This window comes from Ascaphus truei, chromosome 3 (assembly GCF_040206685.1).
Source record: "Ascaphus truei isolate aAscTru1 chromosome 3, aAscTru1.hap1, whole genome shotgun sequence".
In the NCBI taxonomy this organism is placed as follows: Eukaryota; Metazoa; Chordata; class Amphibia; order Anura; family Ascaphidae; genus Ascaphus; species Ascaphus truei.
The window spans coordinates 396,238,777-396,261,329 of NC_134485.1; the positions used below are offsets into that span (position 1 = coordinate 396,238,777).

General features: G+C 42.5%; 1 protein-coding gene across 1 annotated transcript in view; it reads right to left on the minus strand.

The window, feature by feature from the left end:
* Window positions 1–22,553, minus strand: part of PIWIL4 (piwi like RNA-mediated gene silencing 4) — a 121,133-nt gene that overhangs the window by 78,697 nt on the left and 19,883 nt on the right. Inside the window, exons 5-10 of the mRNA XM_075592493.1 lie at window positions 8,416–8,630; window positions 7,131–7,252; window positions 6,185–6,265; window positions 3,201–3,398; window positions 2,858–2,969; window positions 1–103 (exon numbers count right to left, since the gene is read on the minus strand). The exon at window positions 1–103 is cut by the window's left edge and continues 24 nt beyond it. Of these exons, the coding sequence (XP_075448608.1) occupies window positions 1–103; window positions 2,858–2,969; window positions 3,201–3,398; window positions 6,185–6,265; window positions 7,131–7,252; window positions 8,416–8,630 (831 nt within the window). The remainder of the gene's footprint in view (window positions 104–2,857; window positions 2,970–3,200; window positions 3,399–6,184; window positions 6,266–7,130; window positions 7,253–8,415; window positions 8,631–22,553) is intronic.

Sequence of the window (22,553 nt, forward strand, 5' to 3'; positions counted from 1 at the left end):
TCAGGTGAACAACGCGAGGAGCATCTGGAGTGTCATTCCTCTTACTCTTTAGCATGCTGACCAGCATAGGCTGCATTAAATCAGTCAGGACGATGTCGTATTGCTGTGAAAAGAAAGGTTTAAGGTGCAAAGATTTCCACAGTATTTTATTAGCTCGCTATATTAGTACATATTACAGAGGAGCTTCCTTGTCATTCTAGACAAGCAGAATACAAACAGTTTTATATACCGTAACAATGCTTTATAGTGATATCTGAATACCAGAGTTTAGCACATCTCATATGAATTACAACTAAAAGATCACTTAGCACTCAAATTATACAGTGATCTCTGCATACTATAGCAATAGACACATAGAAATGGATTACCCTAAGGTAAAGTTTTAATGAGTGGCCAAATTAGAATATTATGTGCAAAGGAGTTAAATTGCCACTTGGTAATCATACTCTGGTTAAAAAGCTATATACAGTAAAAGCCAGTTGGTGTTGTATCCCATAGGCCAGGGGTGCACAAACTATTTGAGCTGCGCCCCCTTTGCCTGCTCCCCCCCCCCATGCTCGCGACCCCCCTTACCTCTTTTGACGGGGTCTTGTGACGTCACGCCGCCGCGGCAACCGGCATCTAATGACGGCGAAGGGTCATGTGACGTCACGTCATATGACCCCGTGGCGTCATTTGACACCGTGTTGCCATGGCGATGCGTCACACTGAGCCTCTAAATCACGGTAAGTGAAGTTGCAGAGGCCTCACGCGATCACCGGCATTTAATTTAAATGCCTTGAGGAAGAGCGCAGGGCCTTGCAACCGCCCGCGCCCAACCCCAAGTTTGCGCACCCCTGCCACATACTATGTATCTGGCACGTGACATCATAATGCACTGTCTGGTGGCAGATATGGAGTGTCACAGAGCTATAGAGTTTATACAGAAAGCCGACAAAGAGATTAAATCTGTTGACACATGAGGAGAAAGAAAGAATACTGGAGAAGGAGAGGCGGAAAGAATTGGTGACGTCATAAAGTATTACAGGAAAGATATGCGGTGGAGAGAGAGAAGGGGGAGAGAGGAGGTGGAAAGGAGGAGTGGGTGGGAGACGAGGGGTGTGACAGGGCAGATCCCCTGTCTAAAAGCGCTTCAATAGAAAGTCTGTATGGGTCAGAAACTGTTGTCTTGAGCACAGAAGGACTGTGCTGCCAGCAAGACACCCTGAAAGCAGACCTTCTACATCCAGGGTGCAGCGGACACGGAACCCACCACAAGGTGGTCCCAACGGACACAACCCAGACACTGACAGAAAGAGCCCCCTGGTTAGAGGTACCGCTTTGGGGGTCATAGGTTGGCAAGAGGCCTATCCTCCCAGCCCTGCAGATAGGGACTGGGAAAGTGAGTTAGACCTTACAAAGAGAGAGGCTGTTTATTTGGTTGCTTTCTTAAATATATATTGTTTGAAGCTACGTGCTGAATAAAAGCCATGGTTTATTTTATAGTATTGTTGTCATTCCCCTCTGTAAGATATAGCTCATCGGTGGCATCATAATGCACATAGCCTGGTGGCAGATATGGAGTCAGAAAGCTATAAAATTTAGACATACCAGGCGAAGAAAGAAAGAGAGTGTCAGTTGACATGTGAGAAGAAAGCAAGAATGCTGGAGGAGAGGTAGAAAGAATTGATGACATCATAAGGTATTAAATTAAAGAGATGTGGTGGATAGAGAGGAGGGGGAAGATAGAGAAAGAGAAGGAGAGAGAAGGTTTGGGAACAAAAAAAATCAAATCCGTTATTATTTTGTGGAGGGCGTGGTTGGCACACACGGGCTGAGCCCTAGTATAAAAACCTAACAACACTTATTATCGTGCCATTTTATTACATAAGCAAAGCAGATTACTTTTCGTGCTCAGAGCGCAGAATTGTGAGAAGAGTGAAAATGACAGCGACCTCTTATTGTTTGTTTCAGAGCAACATGTTCTCTACTAATAATCATAAGAATAATACTGCCTACATAGCATTGGCAATGTATCCGACACTGTAACAGGGACTTAACCCCTGTTTAAATAATGCTTCAATATAATTCTGTAGTGGTCTGAGGAATCCAGCAGGGAGCTGGTTAATTGCAGCCAAAGTCAATTAACCAGTCTCCACCTGGCTAATCGGAGAGGAGGAAAAGCCTCTTGCTGGAAACGGAGAGGGACTCTTGAGCACACAGGAGGACTGTGTGCCAACATGAAGACACAAGAAGTCAGACCTCTCTATTCCAGGGTGCAGCGAACCCGGGTACCAGCCAGAGGCTGGCCCCTCAACGGACACCAATCCAGACCCAGAGACTGACATGAAGGGCCACCTGCTTTGGGGTACCTCTTTAGACTTTGGGGTGATAGGTTGGTAAGGGGTTTTTCCCCCCAAGCCCTGCAGATAGGGACTGGGGAAGTGAGTTAGCCCTTACAATGGGATAGGCTGTTATTTTTGTATGTTCTGCATTGATTAAAGTAACAGGCTGAATAAAGCCATGGTTTAATTTCCCCCAAATCTGCCTCCCTGTGTGTACCTCTGCACGTCTCTTACAGGCACCCTACACGGGATTTCACAGGAAAATAAGCCCTGCATAAAAGAGTTTACAATATAATTTCTCTGTATTGATCATTAGTCATTAGCCAATATCGGCTAACTTGTACACGAGGAATATTTTACAATAAGAGGGGAAAATGGGAAGATTAGATAGGGACATCCTAATGCTTAAGGTCATAATGAGCATAAAAACATTAGGTAATGTGACACGTAGGCCCTGAAAATATGGGAGTCTTAGTGTGTCCAACATTAGGTCCAACAGCCTAACATTGCTGTCTCCACCGAACCATTTGTACCTGCTTGTAATAGTCTGTATACATAACTTCAGAACCATTCTTTCTCTGAAACGTGTCGGTTGGCTTTGTGGCCCAGTCAATGTCATCAATTCGGTATGTTTTATTGTTGTACCTAGAACAGCAAAATGTCAAAATCAGCAAAAGGGCAAATTATCAGTGTTGACTGAGGCTCTGTGCTCACGGCGGCATTACAAAGTCATGCTAACAGTGCTTCAAACTAATTCTGAGGGGCACATATTTATGGCAACGGGCCACTGCTGATTCACAAGCAGGTCCTCTCCTGGACCCTGAATATCAACTTGGTAGAAAATGCTCCCTCTGCCCTTTTTCACAATCTCAGTACCTGGTTAACACAACAAGCCCAATGAGTTCCTTTTCACAGGTGTCAGTCAATCTCTCTGTGGGAGTTCTTGTGAACAGATCGCTCATGAATTCGAGGACTGTCTCATTACGTAGGACCTTGTGACTTATATCTGCACACAGTACCAATTGGGATTCCAGCTGCATTATGGAGACAGCAAATCCAGGCCACAGCGTCAATCTAAGAAGAACACAAATAGTAAATTGCACATAACAATGATCGTTAGTGAGAATTAGAAGGTTCCATTTGTGGACACTGACTTAAGTAGAAATAGCCATGCTTGTTCAGTTGCGATAGTGCAGCTGAGTAAAGGAGTACTTCAGTATTAGTATTCAGTATTACCTTTATTATTCTTCAACAAAATACAAAAATACTCAATGCTACATCCAATGTGACAAAATACATAGTTAAATACTTCAATGTTACGTTTTCTCATGAATAAGGGTCATTTAGTTCAACCCTTTGGCCAAAGCGTTATAAGCCTACAAGTAGTGTTAGAACCTGCATTCTGGTCATGCCGTGAAGTGACTGCAGGCTTACTGTATAATGCTTTGGCCAAAGGGTTTTTGCCACTTTTTTTACCCACCATAACTTAACTAATGTGTGGTGGAACCTACCCAAAGCTTCATATTGCATAGCCAGTATAACCAACCTCTCACTGATGAGACCCATTAAGGTCGAAACAGCTGACTGTAGGTAGGTTTACTGGCTATGCATCTTAACCCAAGCTGTGCTCGAAAGCTATGCAATGCAGCAAGCATAAGCTTATAGGGGACCATGTGATATGGTTTTGAAGCAAAAGGTGGCAATATTCAATGCAGTGTATGTGTGAATTGGTGCTATTTATCGCCCAGCTGCAGGACCAGTGTAGAAAAATAACACACTACTGAATATTATGGGCTGTTTTCATTTAAGAACCCTGTTGTGTTTTCCCCTCGTGTTTGCCGACGGGAGTCCTTAATAAATAACCCCATATGTCCATCAAGTTGCCTTGGCATTGTTTGCAGCAGTGAGTTATACGGAGCAATAGTCGGAATTCGAGGGAAAACGTGAACCAAGTTCTGACCTTTATGATCAGTTTCTAAAGGCAACCTACTCTATGTTTTTTTAACTGTATCGGTGACGATTGAACCAGTAACCAATGCCTACTTTGATCTGTCGAACACTGAAATCCCAACAAAGATACCAGGGCCCTTCCAGCCACTGAGATTGCAACTCTGAGTGATGCGAGGCCCCCAGCGGGCATCTCTGTCGGGGTTTCAATGTTCTCAACATAAAGCCACTTACTAATGTATTTATATTATTTACCTTAGATTACTTTAAAAAAAAATGTGGGTATGTTGAACTGCATGTTCAAACTGCCCCCGAATAAATCTGAGCATGATTTCACGGAGATGCTGGGCAGTAAGTATTGAATACTTTTCAGACTACATGGTAATACTCCACATTGAAAACAATCCAAGCTTTCAAAAAAGTCAGAAGAGGATATCGCAGTTGTAATTCAGTCACTTCCACTTACTTATATTAGAAGTGAATGCATCGTTACCTGTGTGTCATCCTGCCTTTCCCCATATTGACCAGAAAGCAATGCATGATACGAAGGGCTAGATCTACACAGCTCTGTTAAAGCAGCAAACCTCCTTACACTACATCGTTTATTTATTTTCCCCCCTTTCAGTTCTGGGATTGAAGCAAGGGGGTCTTCGGAGCTGATCTGTGTTCATTACCTGCTTCCAGAGATACTCACCTCCGTAGGGGATGCCGTTATCTCTGTGGAGTTTAAAGGTCCAGATCACGCGGCACACAATAGGAAGCCGCAAGGTATGACATCACAGCTTCCTATTGGCCCGCGTGATGCGGGACATTTAAGCTTCCATTTCGTTAGGCACACAGTTTCTCTGACTGCAGAGATACCGGCACCCCTACGGAGGTAAGTATCTCTTGAAGCAGGGGGTCCTGGGAGCTGAAATGAACACAGTTCAGATCCAGAGACCTCCTGCTTCAATCCTAAAAAATAAAAAGATGTAGTGTAAGGTGTTTTGCTGCTTTAAATCAGGGCTCATAGTGTGACATTACCTAAAACATGAACGGCTAGAAAGTTCCCAGAGTTAACATAGCACCCTCAAAATTAATTATCTCTGTACATTCTATAATTATTTTGTCTGCCACTCCGTGAGATATAGCACATCAATTACATCATCATGCACATAGCCTGGTGGCAGATATGGTGAGTCAAATGGCTATAAAGTTTAGACAGAAAGCAGACAAAGAAAGCTGACGTGTGAGCGCAAAGCAAGAGCGCTGGAGGAGAGCCAAAAATTATTCATGACAACATAAGGTATTAAATGAAAGAGATGCAGTGGAGATGGAGAAGGGGGGGAGGAGGTGGGGGAAGATAGAAAGTGGGGGAGAGAAAGAAAGTGGGAATAGAGCGGAGGAAGGGAGGAGAGGTGGGGTAATAAAATAGTTAAGCCAGTCATTATTTTGTAGAGGGCATGGTTGGCACGCCAATCTCACATGGACTGAGCCCTAGTATCCAAAAACAACATCCTACCTGCATCTCGGTATAACATTACGTAATCTTCCAATAGCGTGACTTTATGCCAGTGTTGGTCTTACTGCTACCCAGACCCCAAAATATGGCTTTTTCTGAAGTAGGAGTTAAATCCATCCACACATGGCAAAAGCCCTATTTCGGTGTCTGGATGAGAGTAACGCCAAGTTTAGATCACTTAAACAACATAAGTCAAACTTAATGGATTTCAGTGGATATGCAATGTTATGATAACGCCTCATCCTAAAGCTGTTATAATTAACGCTATGCTCGGCAGGGAAAACATGGCTTATTATTATGTTATTGTCCTTTGAAGCTGTTAGTCTAAACATGACGTTAGGTTAATGCCACATTATGTGACTTAACAGAGCTTTGCGGATCTGGTCAAAGAGAGCCTGTATGTTATACATACTTGTGCTGAGGAACTTCCACAGGGTCCGAGGGACTGTAGTAATTGCGACCAATTTGGTGCATGGAGAGCTTTTTAAGCACCCTAGAATAAAACAAAAACATATAAATGTGTTAAAATTACATAGATGAATTGTATTATAAAACAGCCTCATAAGGAAATATATTAATATAAATAATATTAATGTTACAGTCCATCAAAATTAAATTAATGCCATAAAGTTTTTCTATGCAACTATCAAATCTTACACTTCACTAAGACAGCGCTATCAAAAGTGGCCAATGACCCACTCACAGCTAATTCTAAGGGTCACTTTTCATTACTAATTCTCCTGAATCTCTCTGCTGAAGTCGACACTGTTGATCACCCATTGGCCTCCGTGACACAGCCTTCTCCTGGGTCGTGTCCTACCTATCCAACCGCTCTTTCGGTGTTTCCTCCTCTTTACTCCCTCTCTCTGTTGGGGTCCCACAATGCTCTGTCCCTGGCCCTCTGCGCTTCTCACTCTACCTTCCCTCTTCGCTTGGTGAACTAATACAATCTCTTGGGTTTGAGTATCATCTCTATGCTGAGGAAACCCAAATTAACCTCACCTTCCATGACCTTTCCCCCGCTCTCTTGCCCCGACACCAACTGTCTCTCTGCAATCTCCTCCTGGAGGTTCCATCGGTACCTAAAGCTTAACCAAAACCGTGTCCCACAATGAGCAGCCACTTTACCTTTTTGTTTCAACATTGTCCCTCATTCCCTCTAGATTGTAAGCTCTCCCCAGCAGGGCCCTCATTACCTCTCTGTATCTCTTTGTCCTTATTTGAATGTTGATCAAATCTCTGTACCCCCTATTGTACCGCACTGCCTTATATATGACAGAGAAAAAGATAAGAAATAAAACTGCATATAAAAAAAATTATGGACCGAAATACTGTAGTTACGACCCAAAAAGACTTACTTATTGAAGATGATGTTAAAAAACTGAATGCACGCGGGAGATCCTGCTGGCAGCTGGTTTGTCAGCGTGATGGTTATTTTCACAAGTTCGCCCCTTTTTGTTTCACTGGACAGTTCTGTAACCTAAATATAAATCATTCACACCACATGGCAACATGAAAAATAGTAAACCATTTAAAAAATGGCCATTTGGGCCAGTTTCACTCATTGCAATGTATTTCCCGTTTGATGATGAAGGTGCAATTCCTATGTCATACATGTCAATACAAATGAATACAAATAGAACATGTAAACAAGTCAAGATGTGATATTTAATGGCTCTCCGTAGCATTTTACATTTATATTGCTTTTGATTGTCCCTCCGTCCCCGTCCCAATCATTTATTTTCTCACGAGTCCCCCAAACATTATTTTGCAGATGTTGCCTGATTAGATAGGCAACTTTGCAGAAAACCTGGAGTAAGCTGTTGCTATCCCACGGAAACGCCCATTGAAGTCCGTGGGATTTTCCGTGAGACACTGCCCTGATCGACACTATCACAGTATAATGAATAACCCCCTTAATTCCTTGCAAGACCCTATAGCATAGGGTCTTAGATAATAAGAGCTAATTCACAACGCTTTACAAAGACCTGTCTTCTCTCCTCTGCTGCAACTCCCTTCCACTATCGTATTCCCATTTTTAGATTGACTTTCTATTCTTTAACCCTTACTTCATCTCTTTCCTTTCTTTAACTCTCACACCTTTTTCTTTGCTACCACCGTTCTTCTGTCCTCATCAATGCATACCCCGCATTAACGTACGCAATGGGACCGGAGCATGTATGTAAAGCGAAAATGTACTTAAAGTGAAGCACAACCTTTTCTCCACTTATCGATGCATGTACTGTACTGCAATCGTCATATACGTGCATAACTGATGTAAATAACACATTTGTAACAGGCTCTATAGTCTCTCCGCTTGCGCACAGCTTTCGGTACAGGTAGGGAGCTGGTATTCCTATTCAGGACGGGCGCATGCGCGAGCTGCCGTTTGCCTATTGGGTGATATGTCCTTACTCGCGAGTGTACTTAAAGTGAATGTCTTTAAATCGGGGTATGCATGTACAGCAGTATACAAGTGGGGAGTAATTCACCACAAGGTGAACTGCTGCCGGAAATGTGTACATAACAGCTCAGTTATAGTTACAGTATTGTATAGTTACAGCTCAGATCAGCTTTTTAAGAGCAATATATGAGATCATGTGTCTGTTATTGTGATCACTACATGGTGATAGAATATCTCACCTTATTTTCCATCTTATGAGAAAGGAAGAGTGTAGCTCCATCAAAAGCTTTAGCTTTTCCCAGGATCTGTTCATGGCTGTAGAGCAAAGCTACCTTAAGTCGTCTGGAGACAATCTCAGGGCTGAAATCTACATGGTACTGGTACAGCTGCCATTGACTGGGCAAACCTAAGCTGAACAAGTTTGTCATGAGCCTTAATGGAATCCCACTTGAACCTGAAAATGTAAGAGAAATAACCTTTAGCATGACTTGTAATGTTCCTGATACGTCAGGGACCCTGGCACACCAGAGGTCCTATTCATGTACCAGGTATGTTATGGCAAAACCGCTCCAACAGAGTGGGCAGATCGAAACAAGTTGGCCGACCCCTCTGTTACAGCTCCTAAAGCAATCACATGACTGAAAATGCAGAAACTCCGATGACACCAGACTCCGGCACTGAAAAGATTAGGAGATATTCACATAACCATCCAGTAGTAAAAGAAGCCATTGAATGGGTTTGGTCAAGACAGAGTGGTGAGTCAACCAACTTCAGTACCCCTCATGATTTCGTAAAAGTGCAGCAAAATCTGTGCAAATCCTGCAGTCTGTATCACCAAAAATAGAGATTTAGGCACAAAACTAGTCAATATTGATTTCTTGATTTACTGCGAGAGGGGCCTTCAATGTATTTATGAGTACTTTATTTTATTTTTATTTTTTAAGTACTGAATTTGCTTTTCCATTGTCAGTCTAATCACATACTTCATTGTGAAATAATGGAGCAGGTTTCTATTTCGGTAAATATTGAAATAAAGCCATCTTTTGACCAGACTCTTAAGTATGTTGATACTCTTTAGTTAAAGTTACAATCCCAGGTACTTATTTTTTTGTCAATGTAGCCATTTAACAGTTTCTTGTGCTTTTTAACCCTTTGGGTGCCCTATGTACATAGCTACTGCGTCATAGGGTGTGGCACTCCAGGGGTCCCATGACGTAGGAGCTACGTCCTAAAGACCATCCTAGTTTGTCTAGGAGAGATCGTGTTGTTCTGTGGAGCGCAGAACGCGGTCTGTCACTAAGTGGAATGGGAGGGGAGCACTCCACCGCTTCCGTCATCATTGACCAAGCGATCACGAGTGCCGGACAGGGTTAATGTGATATTTCCCTTTTATTTATTTAGAAAATATTTTACCAGGAAGTAATACATTGAGAGATACGTCTCGTTTTCAAGTATGACCTGGGCATAAAGTTAAGACAAATAATATATGGTTACAAATACAGGTTACATAAGTGAACAGGGTATACATTATATACAATACATTGCATGCACAGTTAAAGAAAATATATATTATAGGAGTATGTAACAGTTTATGTAGCTGCAATCCGGAGATACCATCCTACAAAATCATAGACGTTTGAGTGAGATTAAGATTTGTATGAAGTTTGAGTGATAAATGCTTATTTTAGCTTTTTTAATGATTTGAAGAAAAAAAAAAGAACTGTCCCTTTAAAGCTGCAGTTCAGGCAATATCCTGCTTGTGTGTTTTTTTAATAAATCAGTTCTGTAGTAAGAAAAAATACTTTTAGCATTTTCTGTTTTAAAAAAAAACAACGTTGAAAGACCAATTTTCTTGTATTCTATTTTAACAAGCATGCTTGTTCCTATAGCAACCATTTACATTCCCCATATTTAAAGATGTTGCCAAACTTTGCCGATCAATAGACGGAGAATGAATTGACCGGCAGCTATGCAGTTCTTTAGGTAATTAGAGATTGCCCACACGAAACTATTGAAGTAAAAAAATAAATAATAAAAAAAAAGACTGAACTGCAGCTTTAACACAGCTCAGATCTCTGCAGCTTTGAAATGATCACTGCATTCTTTCCTTGGTTAGGCATGTGTCCTCAATTAGCCTCTAAAGAACATTGAGGACCATATTTACTAAGAAGTGCTAAGCCATGGCACATTACAGCGTAGTCTTATGACTCAGTAAGGTAGCTTAACCCCTTGAGTGTCCTATGGAGCCGCTTATGACCTACCCCCTACGTCATGGCCTTTTCCTTCTTTTCTATGATAATGTGATCTGAACAAAAAAGGAGGCTATAGCGATCATGTGGATCGCTCAGGAACATCCTGGAACGGGTGTGGCACGCTGGTACAGCAAACTCTCCAGCACTCAAGGGGTTAAAACTTAACACAGCTTAGTAAATATGGCCCACAATGTATAGTATTGTAATGCATTGAATCCGATTATTTTTTCAGTTGCTTTATACATTTAGCTTTAACACATCACTAACCATGAAATACTAATTACAAAAAAAAAAACACATTACAGGCATACCCCGCTTTAAGTACACTCACTTTAAGTACACTCGCGAGTAAGTACATATCGCCCAATAGGCAAACGGCAGGTCACGCATGCGCCTGTCAGCACGTCCTTAACAGCAATACCAGCTCCCTACCTGTACTGAAGCTGTGCGCAAGTGGGGAGACTATAGAGACTGTTACACATGCGTTATTTACATCAGTTATGCACGTATATGATGATTGCAGTACAATACATGCATATATAAGTGGGGAAAAGGTAGTGCTTCACTTTAAGTACATTTTCGCTTTACATACATGCTCCGGTCCCATTGCGTACGTTAATGCGGGGTATGCCTGTATTGTACACTTTCAGTTGGCACTGCACTTATATAAGATGTAAGTGATAGTAAAAAAAAAAATTATAATTAAGAAGCAGAAGAGTATTGAGACTTCCTCCCCTTGCTTTCAATAACTCCTATGATCATTTATTTATAAGGCACCACCAGCATATTAAGCAGCACAGTCCACTTGGTGTGAGAGTCAATAGGCTAACGTCACACATATCATATTGCACAGTGTACAACTGGTACAAAAAATAATGTCCCTTCCCCAAAGAATTTACAATGTAGAAGTAAACTGTAAACACACCATTTATAGTCTGATAAAACGTGAAGAGAAGTGCAACGCACCACCGGTCAAAAAATCGAGACAGGGTAACTCCAAAAATGAAAAATGCATTTGATCATGTAAACAAGGCAAAACACGAGCCAACATGTTTCGCTCCACGCGCTTTATCAAGGGACCTTGTTGGTTCGTGTTTTGCCTTGTTTTACATGATCAAATGCATTTTACATTTTTGGAGTTACCCTCTCTCGATTTGTTTGACTGGTGGTTCGTCGCACTTCTGTTCACGTTCTACCCAAGCACCTTGGCGGACAGCACACCGGAGGATTCCCATCGCAATCCAGACGATAGGATAGGTGGAACACGCAAGTAGCAACAGTGAGTTCCTCTGTCCAGTATTAGGAATCCAGTCATGGGGGGCTGATTTATGCAGTCATTCATAGACTAAAAAGAGTATTTTGAGCTTTATTTTTGCCTGGAGGTACTAGGCTCTCCTAGAAAGTGCAGCCAGGTGGGCACTATCTTTATTATCCAACAGGTTGGAAGCCCCCAGACTGCTTATTAAAACTTTATATGGACTTATTTGGGATATTTCATGATATATATTTTTAGAAGATTATTGAGAAGACTTTGTTTTGAACAGTTTCTTCTTGTTTTTCTGTTGCAACACTCTTGAGTCCCAGAGCCCTTTCTGGACTTTCAAAGATAGTGAGGTAAAGGCTGGTGATGTGCGCGTTCCAGGACAGCTCATTGGAATTAGATGACAGGTACAATTCCAAAGTGCAGGGAAACAGTTCCAGGCGAGGAGAATCCTTCTTGTGCAGTCAACACAACACAGACAAATCATTTCTTCAAAGTGCAGGTCTCTTCTAAGACAGGGATACAAACTATCTCAGGTCCTGATGAAAGGTCCACATGGAACCTGAAAAGTTGTCTTTCCACTGTTCTTGGCAGTCACATTAAATGGAGAATTGCATTATGAACTTGCGATTAGAGCTCTACTTTGTGTCTCTATCTTAGAGGAGACATGTAACTTGAAGAAATTGTTTATTAGATGACAGGTGTCATGATGTTGGAAACTGGCAGGCTTGTGGCAGGCAACCAGTGTGTAAAAAGTTGTTACCCTGCTTCTGTGGGGTGCACACGTGATGACGTCAATGTGCACATGCATGCGCCCTTGAGCACAGACAGATTTTCTTGGAAGTCTACCTATGATAACAATTGTATGCCTTTAACAAAGTAATAGGAACACAGACACATGAAGGGGCTGTAGCTACTTTGTTGCTGAATGTGTAATGACAAACACTGGCTCATCAATAAAAAGAGAATTGGAAGACAAGCTCCTTTAGAAAAACAAACTAATGTTAATGCTTATACCAGTGTTAATGTGACGGTGCTCGTCTCCGATCAGAAAGCGACCACAGCCCAGGGACAGAATCCTGTAAGAGTATCCGTAGTCGGTAAGCAGGCAGGGGTCAGGGCTGGCGGCAGAGGTGCAAAGTCCAGGGGACAGGCGGAGGTCAGGGCAGGCAGAAAAGCAGCGAGGTCAGGGTCACGGTCCGGGGTCGCAACAGGGAATCAAAACAGGCAAAAGTGTAAAGCATGACTGCAAAGACCAACAAGAGCTGCAAACGTAAGAACTTTGCTCGGCGACTCCCACTAGGAACTGCAGCCTTAGGCTGCATTTATAGTACTGCTACAGCGACGGTGACGACTTGCAGCCGCAAAGCAACTCATTGTAGTCAGTAGCGACTGGTCATAGTGGGCACGACGGCGACGTGTGACGTCACAACTACCAAAATCGCTGTAGTCAAAAGAATTTGAGATTTACAGAGCCAGCCGCACCACATGACTGGCAGCAGCCAATCACATAGCCCCTAGCCGCCAGCGACACCAGTGTGAAACTTTTGCTACAGCGACGGCAACGTCACGGGTAGCGAAGCCATGGCTGTAGCCAGTACTATAGACACAGCCTTATATAGCAGGCTGCCAGTACCCAAAATGGTCAGAGTGAGCAGAAAGGGCAGGTAAGTAGCAAAACCCGAACCGCAGCAAAACCCGGCACTGATCAAGCAGAATCCTTATAGTATCCCTCTCTTGAGGAGAGACCAACGTGCGATCTAAGCCAGTTTGGCAGGGAATTTCCGATGAAACGTCCGGACCAGGTTGGGAGCATGGACATCCCTGGATTTGATCCACGAATTTTCCTCGGGTTCATAACCCTTCCAATGGACCAAGTACTGTAGCCTGCCACAGGATCTACGGGAATCCAGTATTTGGCTTACTTCAAATTCCTCCTGGCCATCCACCAAGAACGGTTTAGGAAGAGGGAGGGTAGGAGGAGAGAAGGTGTTCTGGACGAATAGCTTGAGGAGGGAGACATTGAACACTGGGGCTATTCTTAAATTGTCCGGCAGTTCCAGTTTGAATGCCACGGGTTGACCTGTTTCAGGATTTTGTAAGGTCCAATGAACTTAGTCCCAAGTTCGGAGGAAGCGGATATTTTTTTGTAGCCAGCTAGACCTGATCTTCCACTTTAAATGGATGCAGTGGTCATCGAACCTTTATCCGCCTGGGTTTTTTGCTGGAGGGCGGCTTTGGTCAGATTGGCCCGGATGTTCTTCCAGAGTAATTGGAGTTCTTGGATTTTGTCATCCACTGCAGGAACTCCAGAGAGGGGACTGGAAGGAGGAAGGGCAGCGGGATGGTACCCGTAGGCACAAAAGAACGGTAATTCCAGTGTTGATTTATGCTTCATGGAATTGTGGGAAAACTCGGCCCACAGGAGCAGATCAACCCAGTAATCCTGTAGCTCAGAAACAAAGCATCGCAGGAATTGTTCTAAGGACTGATTGGTCCTTTCCGTGAGTCCATTGGACTGCGGATGGTAGGAAGACGAAAAATGAAGAGAGATTCCCATTCTTTGACAGAAGGCCTTCCAAAATCTTGAGATGAATTGGGCTCCGTGGTCCGAGACTATATCCTTCGGGACTCCATAAAGGCAAAATATCTCTTTAATAATGATTTCAGATAGTTCCGAAGCTGTAGGTAGTTTCCTGAGAGGAACAAAATAAGCTTGACTAGTAAAGCGATTGACTACTACCAGTATAGTAGTCATACCACTCGAGGGAGGCAGTTCCACGAGAAAATCCATGCATAAGTGGGTCCATGGGCGAGTGGGAACGGGTAAGGGCTGGAGCAACCCACAGGGTAATGTCCTTGGCACCTTTGTCTTAGCGCATATAGCGCAGGCTGCCAAAAACTCCTTTACGTCTTTGCGGATCTCTGGCCAACAAAAGATTTGTTCGAGGAAATCGCAAGTCTTCCTAACCCCCAGGTGACCAGCCGTCTTGGAGTTATGACCTCATTGCAACACCTCACTTCGGAATTGGAGGGGGGGGGGTGGGGGAAACACATAATTTAGACGAACGTGTGGACATGACCTAGGATCCTCTGCCTGTTGCAGAAGTGATGATGATACGGCAGAGATGATCTGTGAAGGTGGAATGATGGAGGAGAAAATTGTAGGGATGGAGCATCTGCTTTGATGTTCTTGGATCCTGGACGATACGAGATCACAAAGTTGAACTGAGTGAAGAAGAGAGCCCACCTCACCTGGCGCGTCCTGAGTCTCTTTGCTCCTTCAATGTATTCGAGGTTCTTGTGGTCTGTAAGGATTGTAATCAGAGAAGTTGTCCCCTCAAGCAAATGTCTCCATTCTTCAAGGGCCATTTTAATAGCCAGATGTTCCCGATTTCAAACATTATAATTCATTTCCACGGCAGAAATGTTTTTACAAAAGAAGGCACAGGGGTGGAGTTTCCCATGAAAATCCTTCCTTTGAGAAAGAACGGTTTCGGCTGCCATATCGGATGAGTCCACTTAAAGCACGAAGGGTTTCGTAGGATCTGGATGGATCAGCACAGGTGCAGAAGAAAGGCGGACTAGAGCTTCTCGAAAGCCAGAAGAGCCTCGGAGGGCCATATCTTAGGATTCGCCCCTTTCTTAGTAAGAGCCGTAATGGGTGCAACCACCTTAGAGAAATTCCTGATAAATCATCAGTAGTAGTTGGCGAACCCAAGAAATCGTTGCGTCGGTTTGAGGCCCAGCAGTAAGGGCCAATCCAATGCTGTCGATGCGTTCGCATGATTCATCTACAACCCAAGTGCAAAGATGAAATACCCAAGGAAAGAAATCTTCTTCTGTTCGAATTGACACTACCTCAGGGATATGTGAGAAGACAGCCTTGGATGTGTGTTTGTGGGGAGGGGATCAGCAGTATGCCCCAGAATACAGGCTACATAATGCCTCAAATATAGATGGCATGGGGTTTATGCGTGGGGGGAGAGGGCAGTCGGGAGCTCCAAGTTGGTGTGTATATGAATAGGAGGGTTGTGGAAGAACCAAATGTACTAAAATTAATCATTCAACATATTGTGGTTAAATATTATGAAATTGTCTGGCTGTGACCAGGGCCCAAACAATACCATTGGCAGATCAGGAATAGGTAGAGAAAGGTCTGCTATGCCGGGCCAAAATGTTTGCTGAATAAACGCTAAACCGCTTCAGTAGTACCATCTTAATTAATGTTACCGTTTCTTTTTGTTAATTACACACTAAGACAACAAGAACGCATGGCATTTCATGGCAGCCAAAGTCTGCATATTTATATAACAAAGTAATCGTAAAACCTTCTGTTAACTATTGAGGCTCCTGCAGTGGGAAACGGTTAATAAATGTACTGTATGCGTCACCTTCCTTTTAATACACAACCATTTTGATTATAAACCAATGGGCACAATTATTCCCACTGTAATGTTGTTTTAGAATCCGTGTCAGTGACCTGGACCACACAGTGAATCCTTCAGTATTATATTGTTATTTAATTACATTTTATTAGACCTGTTCTTATTTAACACTGCGCTGATCTTCAGTTAATGCTGGTGTTGGATTACTATCCTTTGCAATACAGTAGGGCCATAATGACTTATCCACAATTTGATAACAATGTCACAGATGCCTTTTAAAATGCCTCTTAGTCTACACAAAACGCATACTATAATTCCAGCCTAAGAAAAATCAAACATTCCCAATATGAAACAAGTAGTTAAATAAATTGTAGAAGGCAATGACAAAATAATGAACTTGAGGAAACTATTTTGATTTAATGATGCAATTCTTCCCAAATGGTTTCTGGGATAGATACAGTAAAATACAGTAAAATAAAGTCCTTTAAAACTATATTAAACATCCTGTTTATTTTTTATTTGAATCCTTTAAACTCACATTTTGCACATTGAATCTTCTTTTGGAGATAATAACAGTCATTTTGGAGTAAAATCTTAAATCCAGCATTTACATTCTCTGAAAGACTGTTTTCACATATTCACTATTATCACACTTACATACAGTATCTATCCCCTATGTGAAATCCCCCAAAATCTAAAAATTACAGGGAAATATTACTGGAGCATCGTTACTACAAAAAATACATTAAATACACTATATAGAGCTGAACCCTTTGGTTGCTGATCAATGTGTTATTAGCCCCCTGGTATTCAAGGGTTTAAGGCCTGCTGTATTTGAGAATAACATGAATTGATGGTAAAGTGACAATAACAAAAATATATATTTTTTCATAATAGAGTATCAGCGATTTTCCATTTAACACCTGTTGATGAGTTTATTCCGTTGAACCTCATTATTCTTGCAATCCTGACACATTGCTGTACTATTTTTTTTTTATAACTTTGATTTTATTGGGTGAATTACATCGTACATGGTAACACCATCCATTGTCTACAAATATATCACCGCATTTAGTTCCTTCATGTATTATATAAACCATCAAAAATTTGACAAACTAGACTCACAAGACGAACAGGGGGGGGGGAAGACACGCCCAGTGGCTAATGGGGAAGGACGGGAGGAAGGGATGGGGGGGGAGGAAGGGAGGGGGGGGGAGGATGGGAATGCTCAGGGGGTGGTCCACTTATCCTCTACCATTCTGGCTTCGTGTTTGTGATTTGATTTGATTTAGGTACTATTTTAATAGTGTAACCTCCCTTCTAAAGTGTTACTAGCAGGTTAGTGTATGCTGGGCCCCACCCTCTGTTCTGACATCATGGGATAGTGTTAGGATAGGAGGAAGGTTCGAGAAGGCAGGTTCCAGGAGTACAACAGGAGAGGCGCCTCGGTGAGAGGAGACAGGGATAAACCCATAAAGTAGTAGAACAGTCCACGCTTATGTTATAAGTAGGGACAGTGCCATTTAAGTTAGGATCCCAGAAGATGGCTAACAGAATCCAGCAGACCCCAGAGAGGGGATAACAACATGTCACAGAGGGCCATAGAGAAAGGGCTTCTGGTTGTTGGCGGATCAGAACTATCCGCAGATCCGCATAGGTATCCGTTTGAGTTGGTGTGGAAGCAGCAGTTTCCAGACCGAAAACAAGGTACCAGCTTCATCTGCATAGGCTAGGCCAGGATCCCAGTAAGGGCCCAGTATAAAACTGGGTATCGCAGATGTCACTCCAGGAGAGGGGGACCGGGCCCAATACCAGTAAAGCAACCATGTTAATATAACGCCCTCTGAGTGTTAAGAGCGGGCACTTATGGAACCCAGTACAATGTTGTCATATGTGTGTGAGCAGTCCCCGTGCCTGGGGACATGAATAAAAGTGATGTTGTACTATAAATGTTTCTGGCGTCCATTATTTCCAGCCTTGCTACTGTACCTCATTGACCAGCCACCTGAATCCAGCACCCTGAGTCAAGGTAACCCATCCTTAGTAGCCAACACTGTATAAGAACGTAATCTCCCTATAACTCGGCCTGGAAGGGTTACAAGAGTCATTTAATATAAATAATGCGTTGAAAGCAAATGTATACAACAATTCTTGGATATAACAAGAAAGATTAAAGCAGCAATCCCCCTAACTAACAACATATCTTAAAAACAGGGGTTCCTGCTGAGCTTCATCTCCAGCTTTTCTTGAGATACCTAACTGTGAACTATTTCCTCCTTTTAAGAGGGAATTTAAATGGTCGGTCAATAGGAAGCTGCCACAGATAACGTGGCGCCTTCTTATTAACCTGAGAATTGACAGCCATTTTGTTTCCTCTCTAGAGGGTAATTTAAACCCGGTAACTTCACCAGTATCTCAGGATGGGGAGTCCCCAGAACTCAAAATAGCGCAGTTCAGCTCCAGAGGAAGATCCTACTGTTCCCATCCTGAAGAAAAAATGGGGGGTGGGGTGTGTGCCGAGCACGCCCGTTATAAGTGAAACCTCTTTGTGTGTTGTCACTCTCAAAAGTGTTTCATTTTATAAAAATCATTAAAATAAAAGTACAATTTCATTGCTGAAACATAGTGAAGTTTGACTTTGAATGCGCGTACTATATTATATGAATGTATATATATATGTATATATATATGTATATATATATATAATTATATGTATATATATATATATATATATATATATATATATATATATATATGTCCTGTGGTATATGTTTACACACCTTGCATGTTTTGTACCATTGTTTTTTTTTAGAAATGGGTGATTTATAAATGTTTTTGCTGTTTGTACTAGGGGTTGGCTTATGTGCATATGTGATTGCGCATGCACAGGGAAAGTACTGTGTCTCCGCATGTGCAGGGAGAGGGCCGCATCTGCGCAGGTGAAGGGAAACTTCCGCGTCTGCGCAGGTGCAGGGAAACTTCCGCGCCTGCGCATGTACAGGGAAACGTCCGCGTCTGCGCATGTGCAGGGAAACTGCTGTGTCTGCGCATGTGCAGGGAAACTACTGTGTCTGCGCATGTGCAGGGAAACTACTGTGTCTGCGCATGTGCAGGGAAACTGTGGTGTCTGCGCATGTGCTGGGAAACGGCCGCATCTGCGCATGTGCTGGGAAACGGCCGCACCTGCGCATGTGCAGGGAAACGGCCGCATCTGCGCATGTGCAGGGAAACTACTGTGTCTGCGCATGTGCTGGGAAACTGCTGTCTGCGCATGTGCAGGGAAATGGCCACGTCTGCGCAGGTGCAGGGAAACTGCTGTGTCTGCGCATGTGCAGGGAAATGGCCTAGTCTCCGCATGTGCAGGGAAAAGGCCACGTCTGCGCAGGTGCAGGGAAACTGCTGTGTCTGCGCATGTGCAGGGAAATGGCCTAGTCTCCGCATGTGCAGGGAAAAGGCCACATCTGCGCAGGTGCAGGGAAACTTCCGCGTCTGCGCAGGATCACGAAATCTGCCGAGTCTGCGCATGTGCAGGAAGCGGCTGTGTCTCCGCATGGGCAAGGAAACGACTACAATAGGCACTGATTATGTCTTGTGCGCATGCGCAGGCAGCGCTGGATACTTGTGAAGGCCAAGTCTGAACAAGCGCGGTCACTCACGTTACAATTTTCGTGCAATGCTGAGTTTTTTTCCCTATGAGATGTTTTAGGTGCCACTGCCAGCAAAGAAATTTCACGTAAAAAATGTGGGTTATAGGAAGGGGATGGCTGCTTTAAGATGAATTATAGCAGAAAAATGATGCACCCGTTCTGTGGCCTTTGGAAGGCCCTGTGTCAGCGAATGATTAGTGCATTTATCATTCAACACCCATTGGATGTTTAATGTGAACAACCAGTAATAACAATGATACCTGTATATAGCATAGTAAACCTTTATTCTGGTGGCACTGCCAGGTCACAGTGACCTACTGTAGCTAACACAGTGGGCTGTTAAAGCATAGTTATTTTTTTTGCTTTCTACCAAGGTAATCAGACCATTTAACTTTAATTAGCAGGGACTACTGTATGGCAGGAGTTAGGTTACAGTAATATAGTAATATACAGTACTATGTAAAACTAACAGTACGTCAAGACAAATGAAAGCAAATGTTTTTTTAAATATTTTGTACATATTAATAAGCACGTAGAAGGCCCAACTGCTGCTAAGACAAGCCTGTCCCTAATAAAGAATTAATGCTTTTGGTGCAATGTAATCTTATTTATCGGACTGACTACATTTACAGTAAGTGGGTGTCTTCTGACTTCTATTTGTGGCTCTTGTTCACAAATTTTCAAGATCTCACAAGTCTCTCATTCATGTACAGGCAGTCCTTGGTTATCCGACACAATGCGTTACTCAAAATAGCGTTGGATAACGAAAACGTTGTAAAGCGAAACCCATTATCCCATAGGAACACTGTTTAAATGAAAGGTTCCATTCCTGAAGGCATTTTTAATGCTAAAATACACAAAATATTTTACGCAGACAATAAGATATGCAGCACACACATAAATTATATAGTGCATATACTGTATTATATATATATATATATAATATAACATAATATATAATATAAAAATATAAAATATTATATAGTATAATATAGTATAATATATATATATATATTATGTACACATAAACAACGTTGCAAAGCGTCGTAAGAGCGTTGGATAAGCCGTTTTGGCGTAGTAAAAATGAACATAGGTATGAATTGCATAGCGTTGGATAAGCCATTCGTTGTAAAACGAAGACTGCGTTTATACTGAAGGACAGCGCTGTACATCTGGGAAGAGACGTGTTAGTTTAGGAAGGTACATCTATGACGAGTAGTCACCCAGCATTGAACCCATGTAATACCCCCTCAATAATATCATTACCAGTGGCCCTCTCCTTCTCAACATTTCAGTTTTATGGAGTGTACAACCTCTCTGTTGTGTTGGTTTATCTGGGAGGTGTTTTAGGGGTCTTTTTTTGGGGGGGGGAATAGAATTTTTTTGACAATTGTACACTTGCATCCCCACTGGTTTATAGACACCAAAATGATTCTCAGAGTCTGCAATTTTAATTATTTACAGTAGCCAATAAGGATATAGCTGGCTATGTATCGAGCGGGGTGCATTAACACCATTCCCCACGGTTGTTCATCCTTTCTGTGCTTGTGCATCAAATGTAGCACACAAGCTTGAGAGATTTGACATACAATTCTGAGACTAAACAGAATACTGTAGGCTCATACCTAATGGATAAACTAGAGGAAAGTGAAGAAACCACAGCTAGAGATGCTAACAGTGATGCATATTATTAGTTTATACATCAGAAAAACGAATCCCCTATCTTCTTCTCCCGCTCCATGTAACCAACACACATCACACAATGTTAAGAGACATGTTCTAAATTATATTTGTTACATTACAGCCCCCAAATCCCCTGGATTATTTTAATTTGGCAAATTTCTTAAAACAAAAACAAACCCCCATTCCCCTGCAAATATATGGCCGCAGTGTCCCTCCTGCCCAAGGCTGACTATGGAGGCCATATTTTTCTCTTTGAGAAGAACTGTTGTCTTGAAGATTTACATTCTCGGTGCCCGGCAACCAGGGGGGCGCTGGGGGGTTCTCAGAGCTGTGAGCATTCAAGTCGGGCTCTGCAGGGACCCTCACCCCAAATTAATCGAGGTCAAAACAAAATAAATTAATTAAAATACTTAAGCAAGCTGTCTGAATGTGAGAGATGCCCCCTCATTTGTACCATATTATATACAGTCTATGGTTCCATGTTAAAGTGGGTTTGAAGCAAAAGGTAATTTCCCAGAATCCCTTGCTACAGTGGAAGCACTGTATGCTAGGAGATAATGGGGAAGAGCAGGGTTGCAGACCTGTCTAAGATATGTAATGGTGCTCACAAGTGATCTTTGTATTTGCTATATGCTGTATGGTGTAGGGGTTTTGTCACTTTTGTACCCACCATAACTTATTTAATATGTTGTTGAAATCAATCCCAGTTTCAAATTGCAAAGTCTGTATATAGCCATTCTCACACTGATAAGACCCAAAAGGCGGGAACAGCTGTCTGTGAGTGCGTTTATTGGCTATGTACTTCTTTAACTCAGGCTGTGCTGAAAAAAGCTGTGTAATATGACAGGCGTATGCTTATAGGGCTCCATGTTAAAGTAGATTTCAAGCAAAATAATCCCTGGCCGCAGTGGGAGCACTGTATGTTGGAGATAATGGGGAAGAGCAGGGTTGCAGGCCTGTCTGTGACACGTGAACGTGCTCACAAGTGATATTATTATTTGTTGTACAGTATGCTACACGGTGAAGGTTTTTTTGGCACTTTTTTACCCCCCATAACTTATGTGGTTGAAAACTATTATACTATATACATGGTTTGCCTAAGTTTTCTCTGCTAATTATTTCCTGCATGTATTTATGCAATGTTTC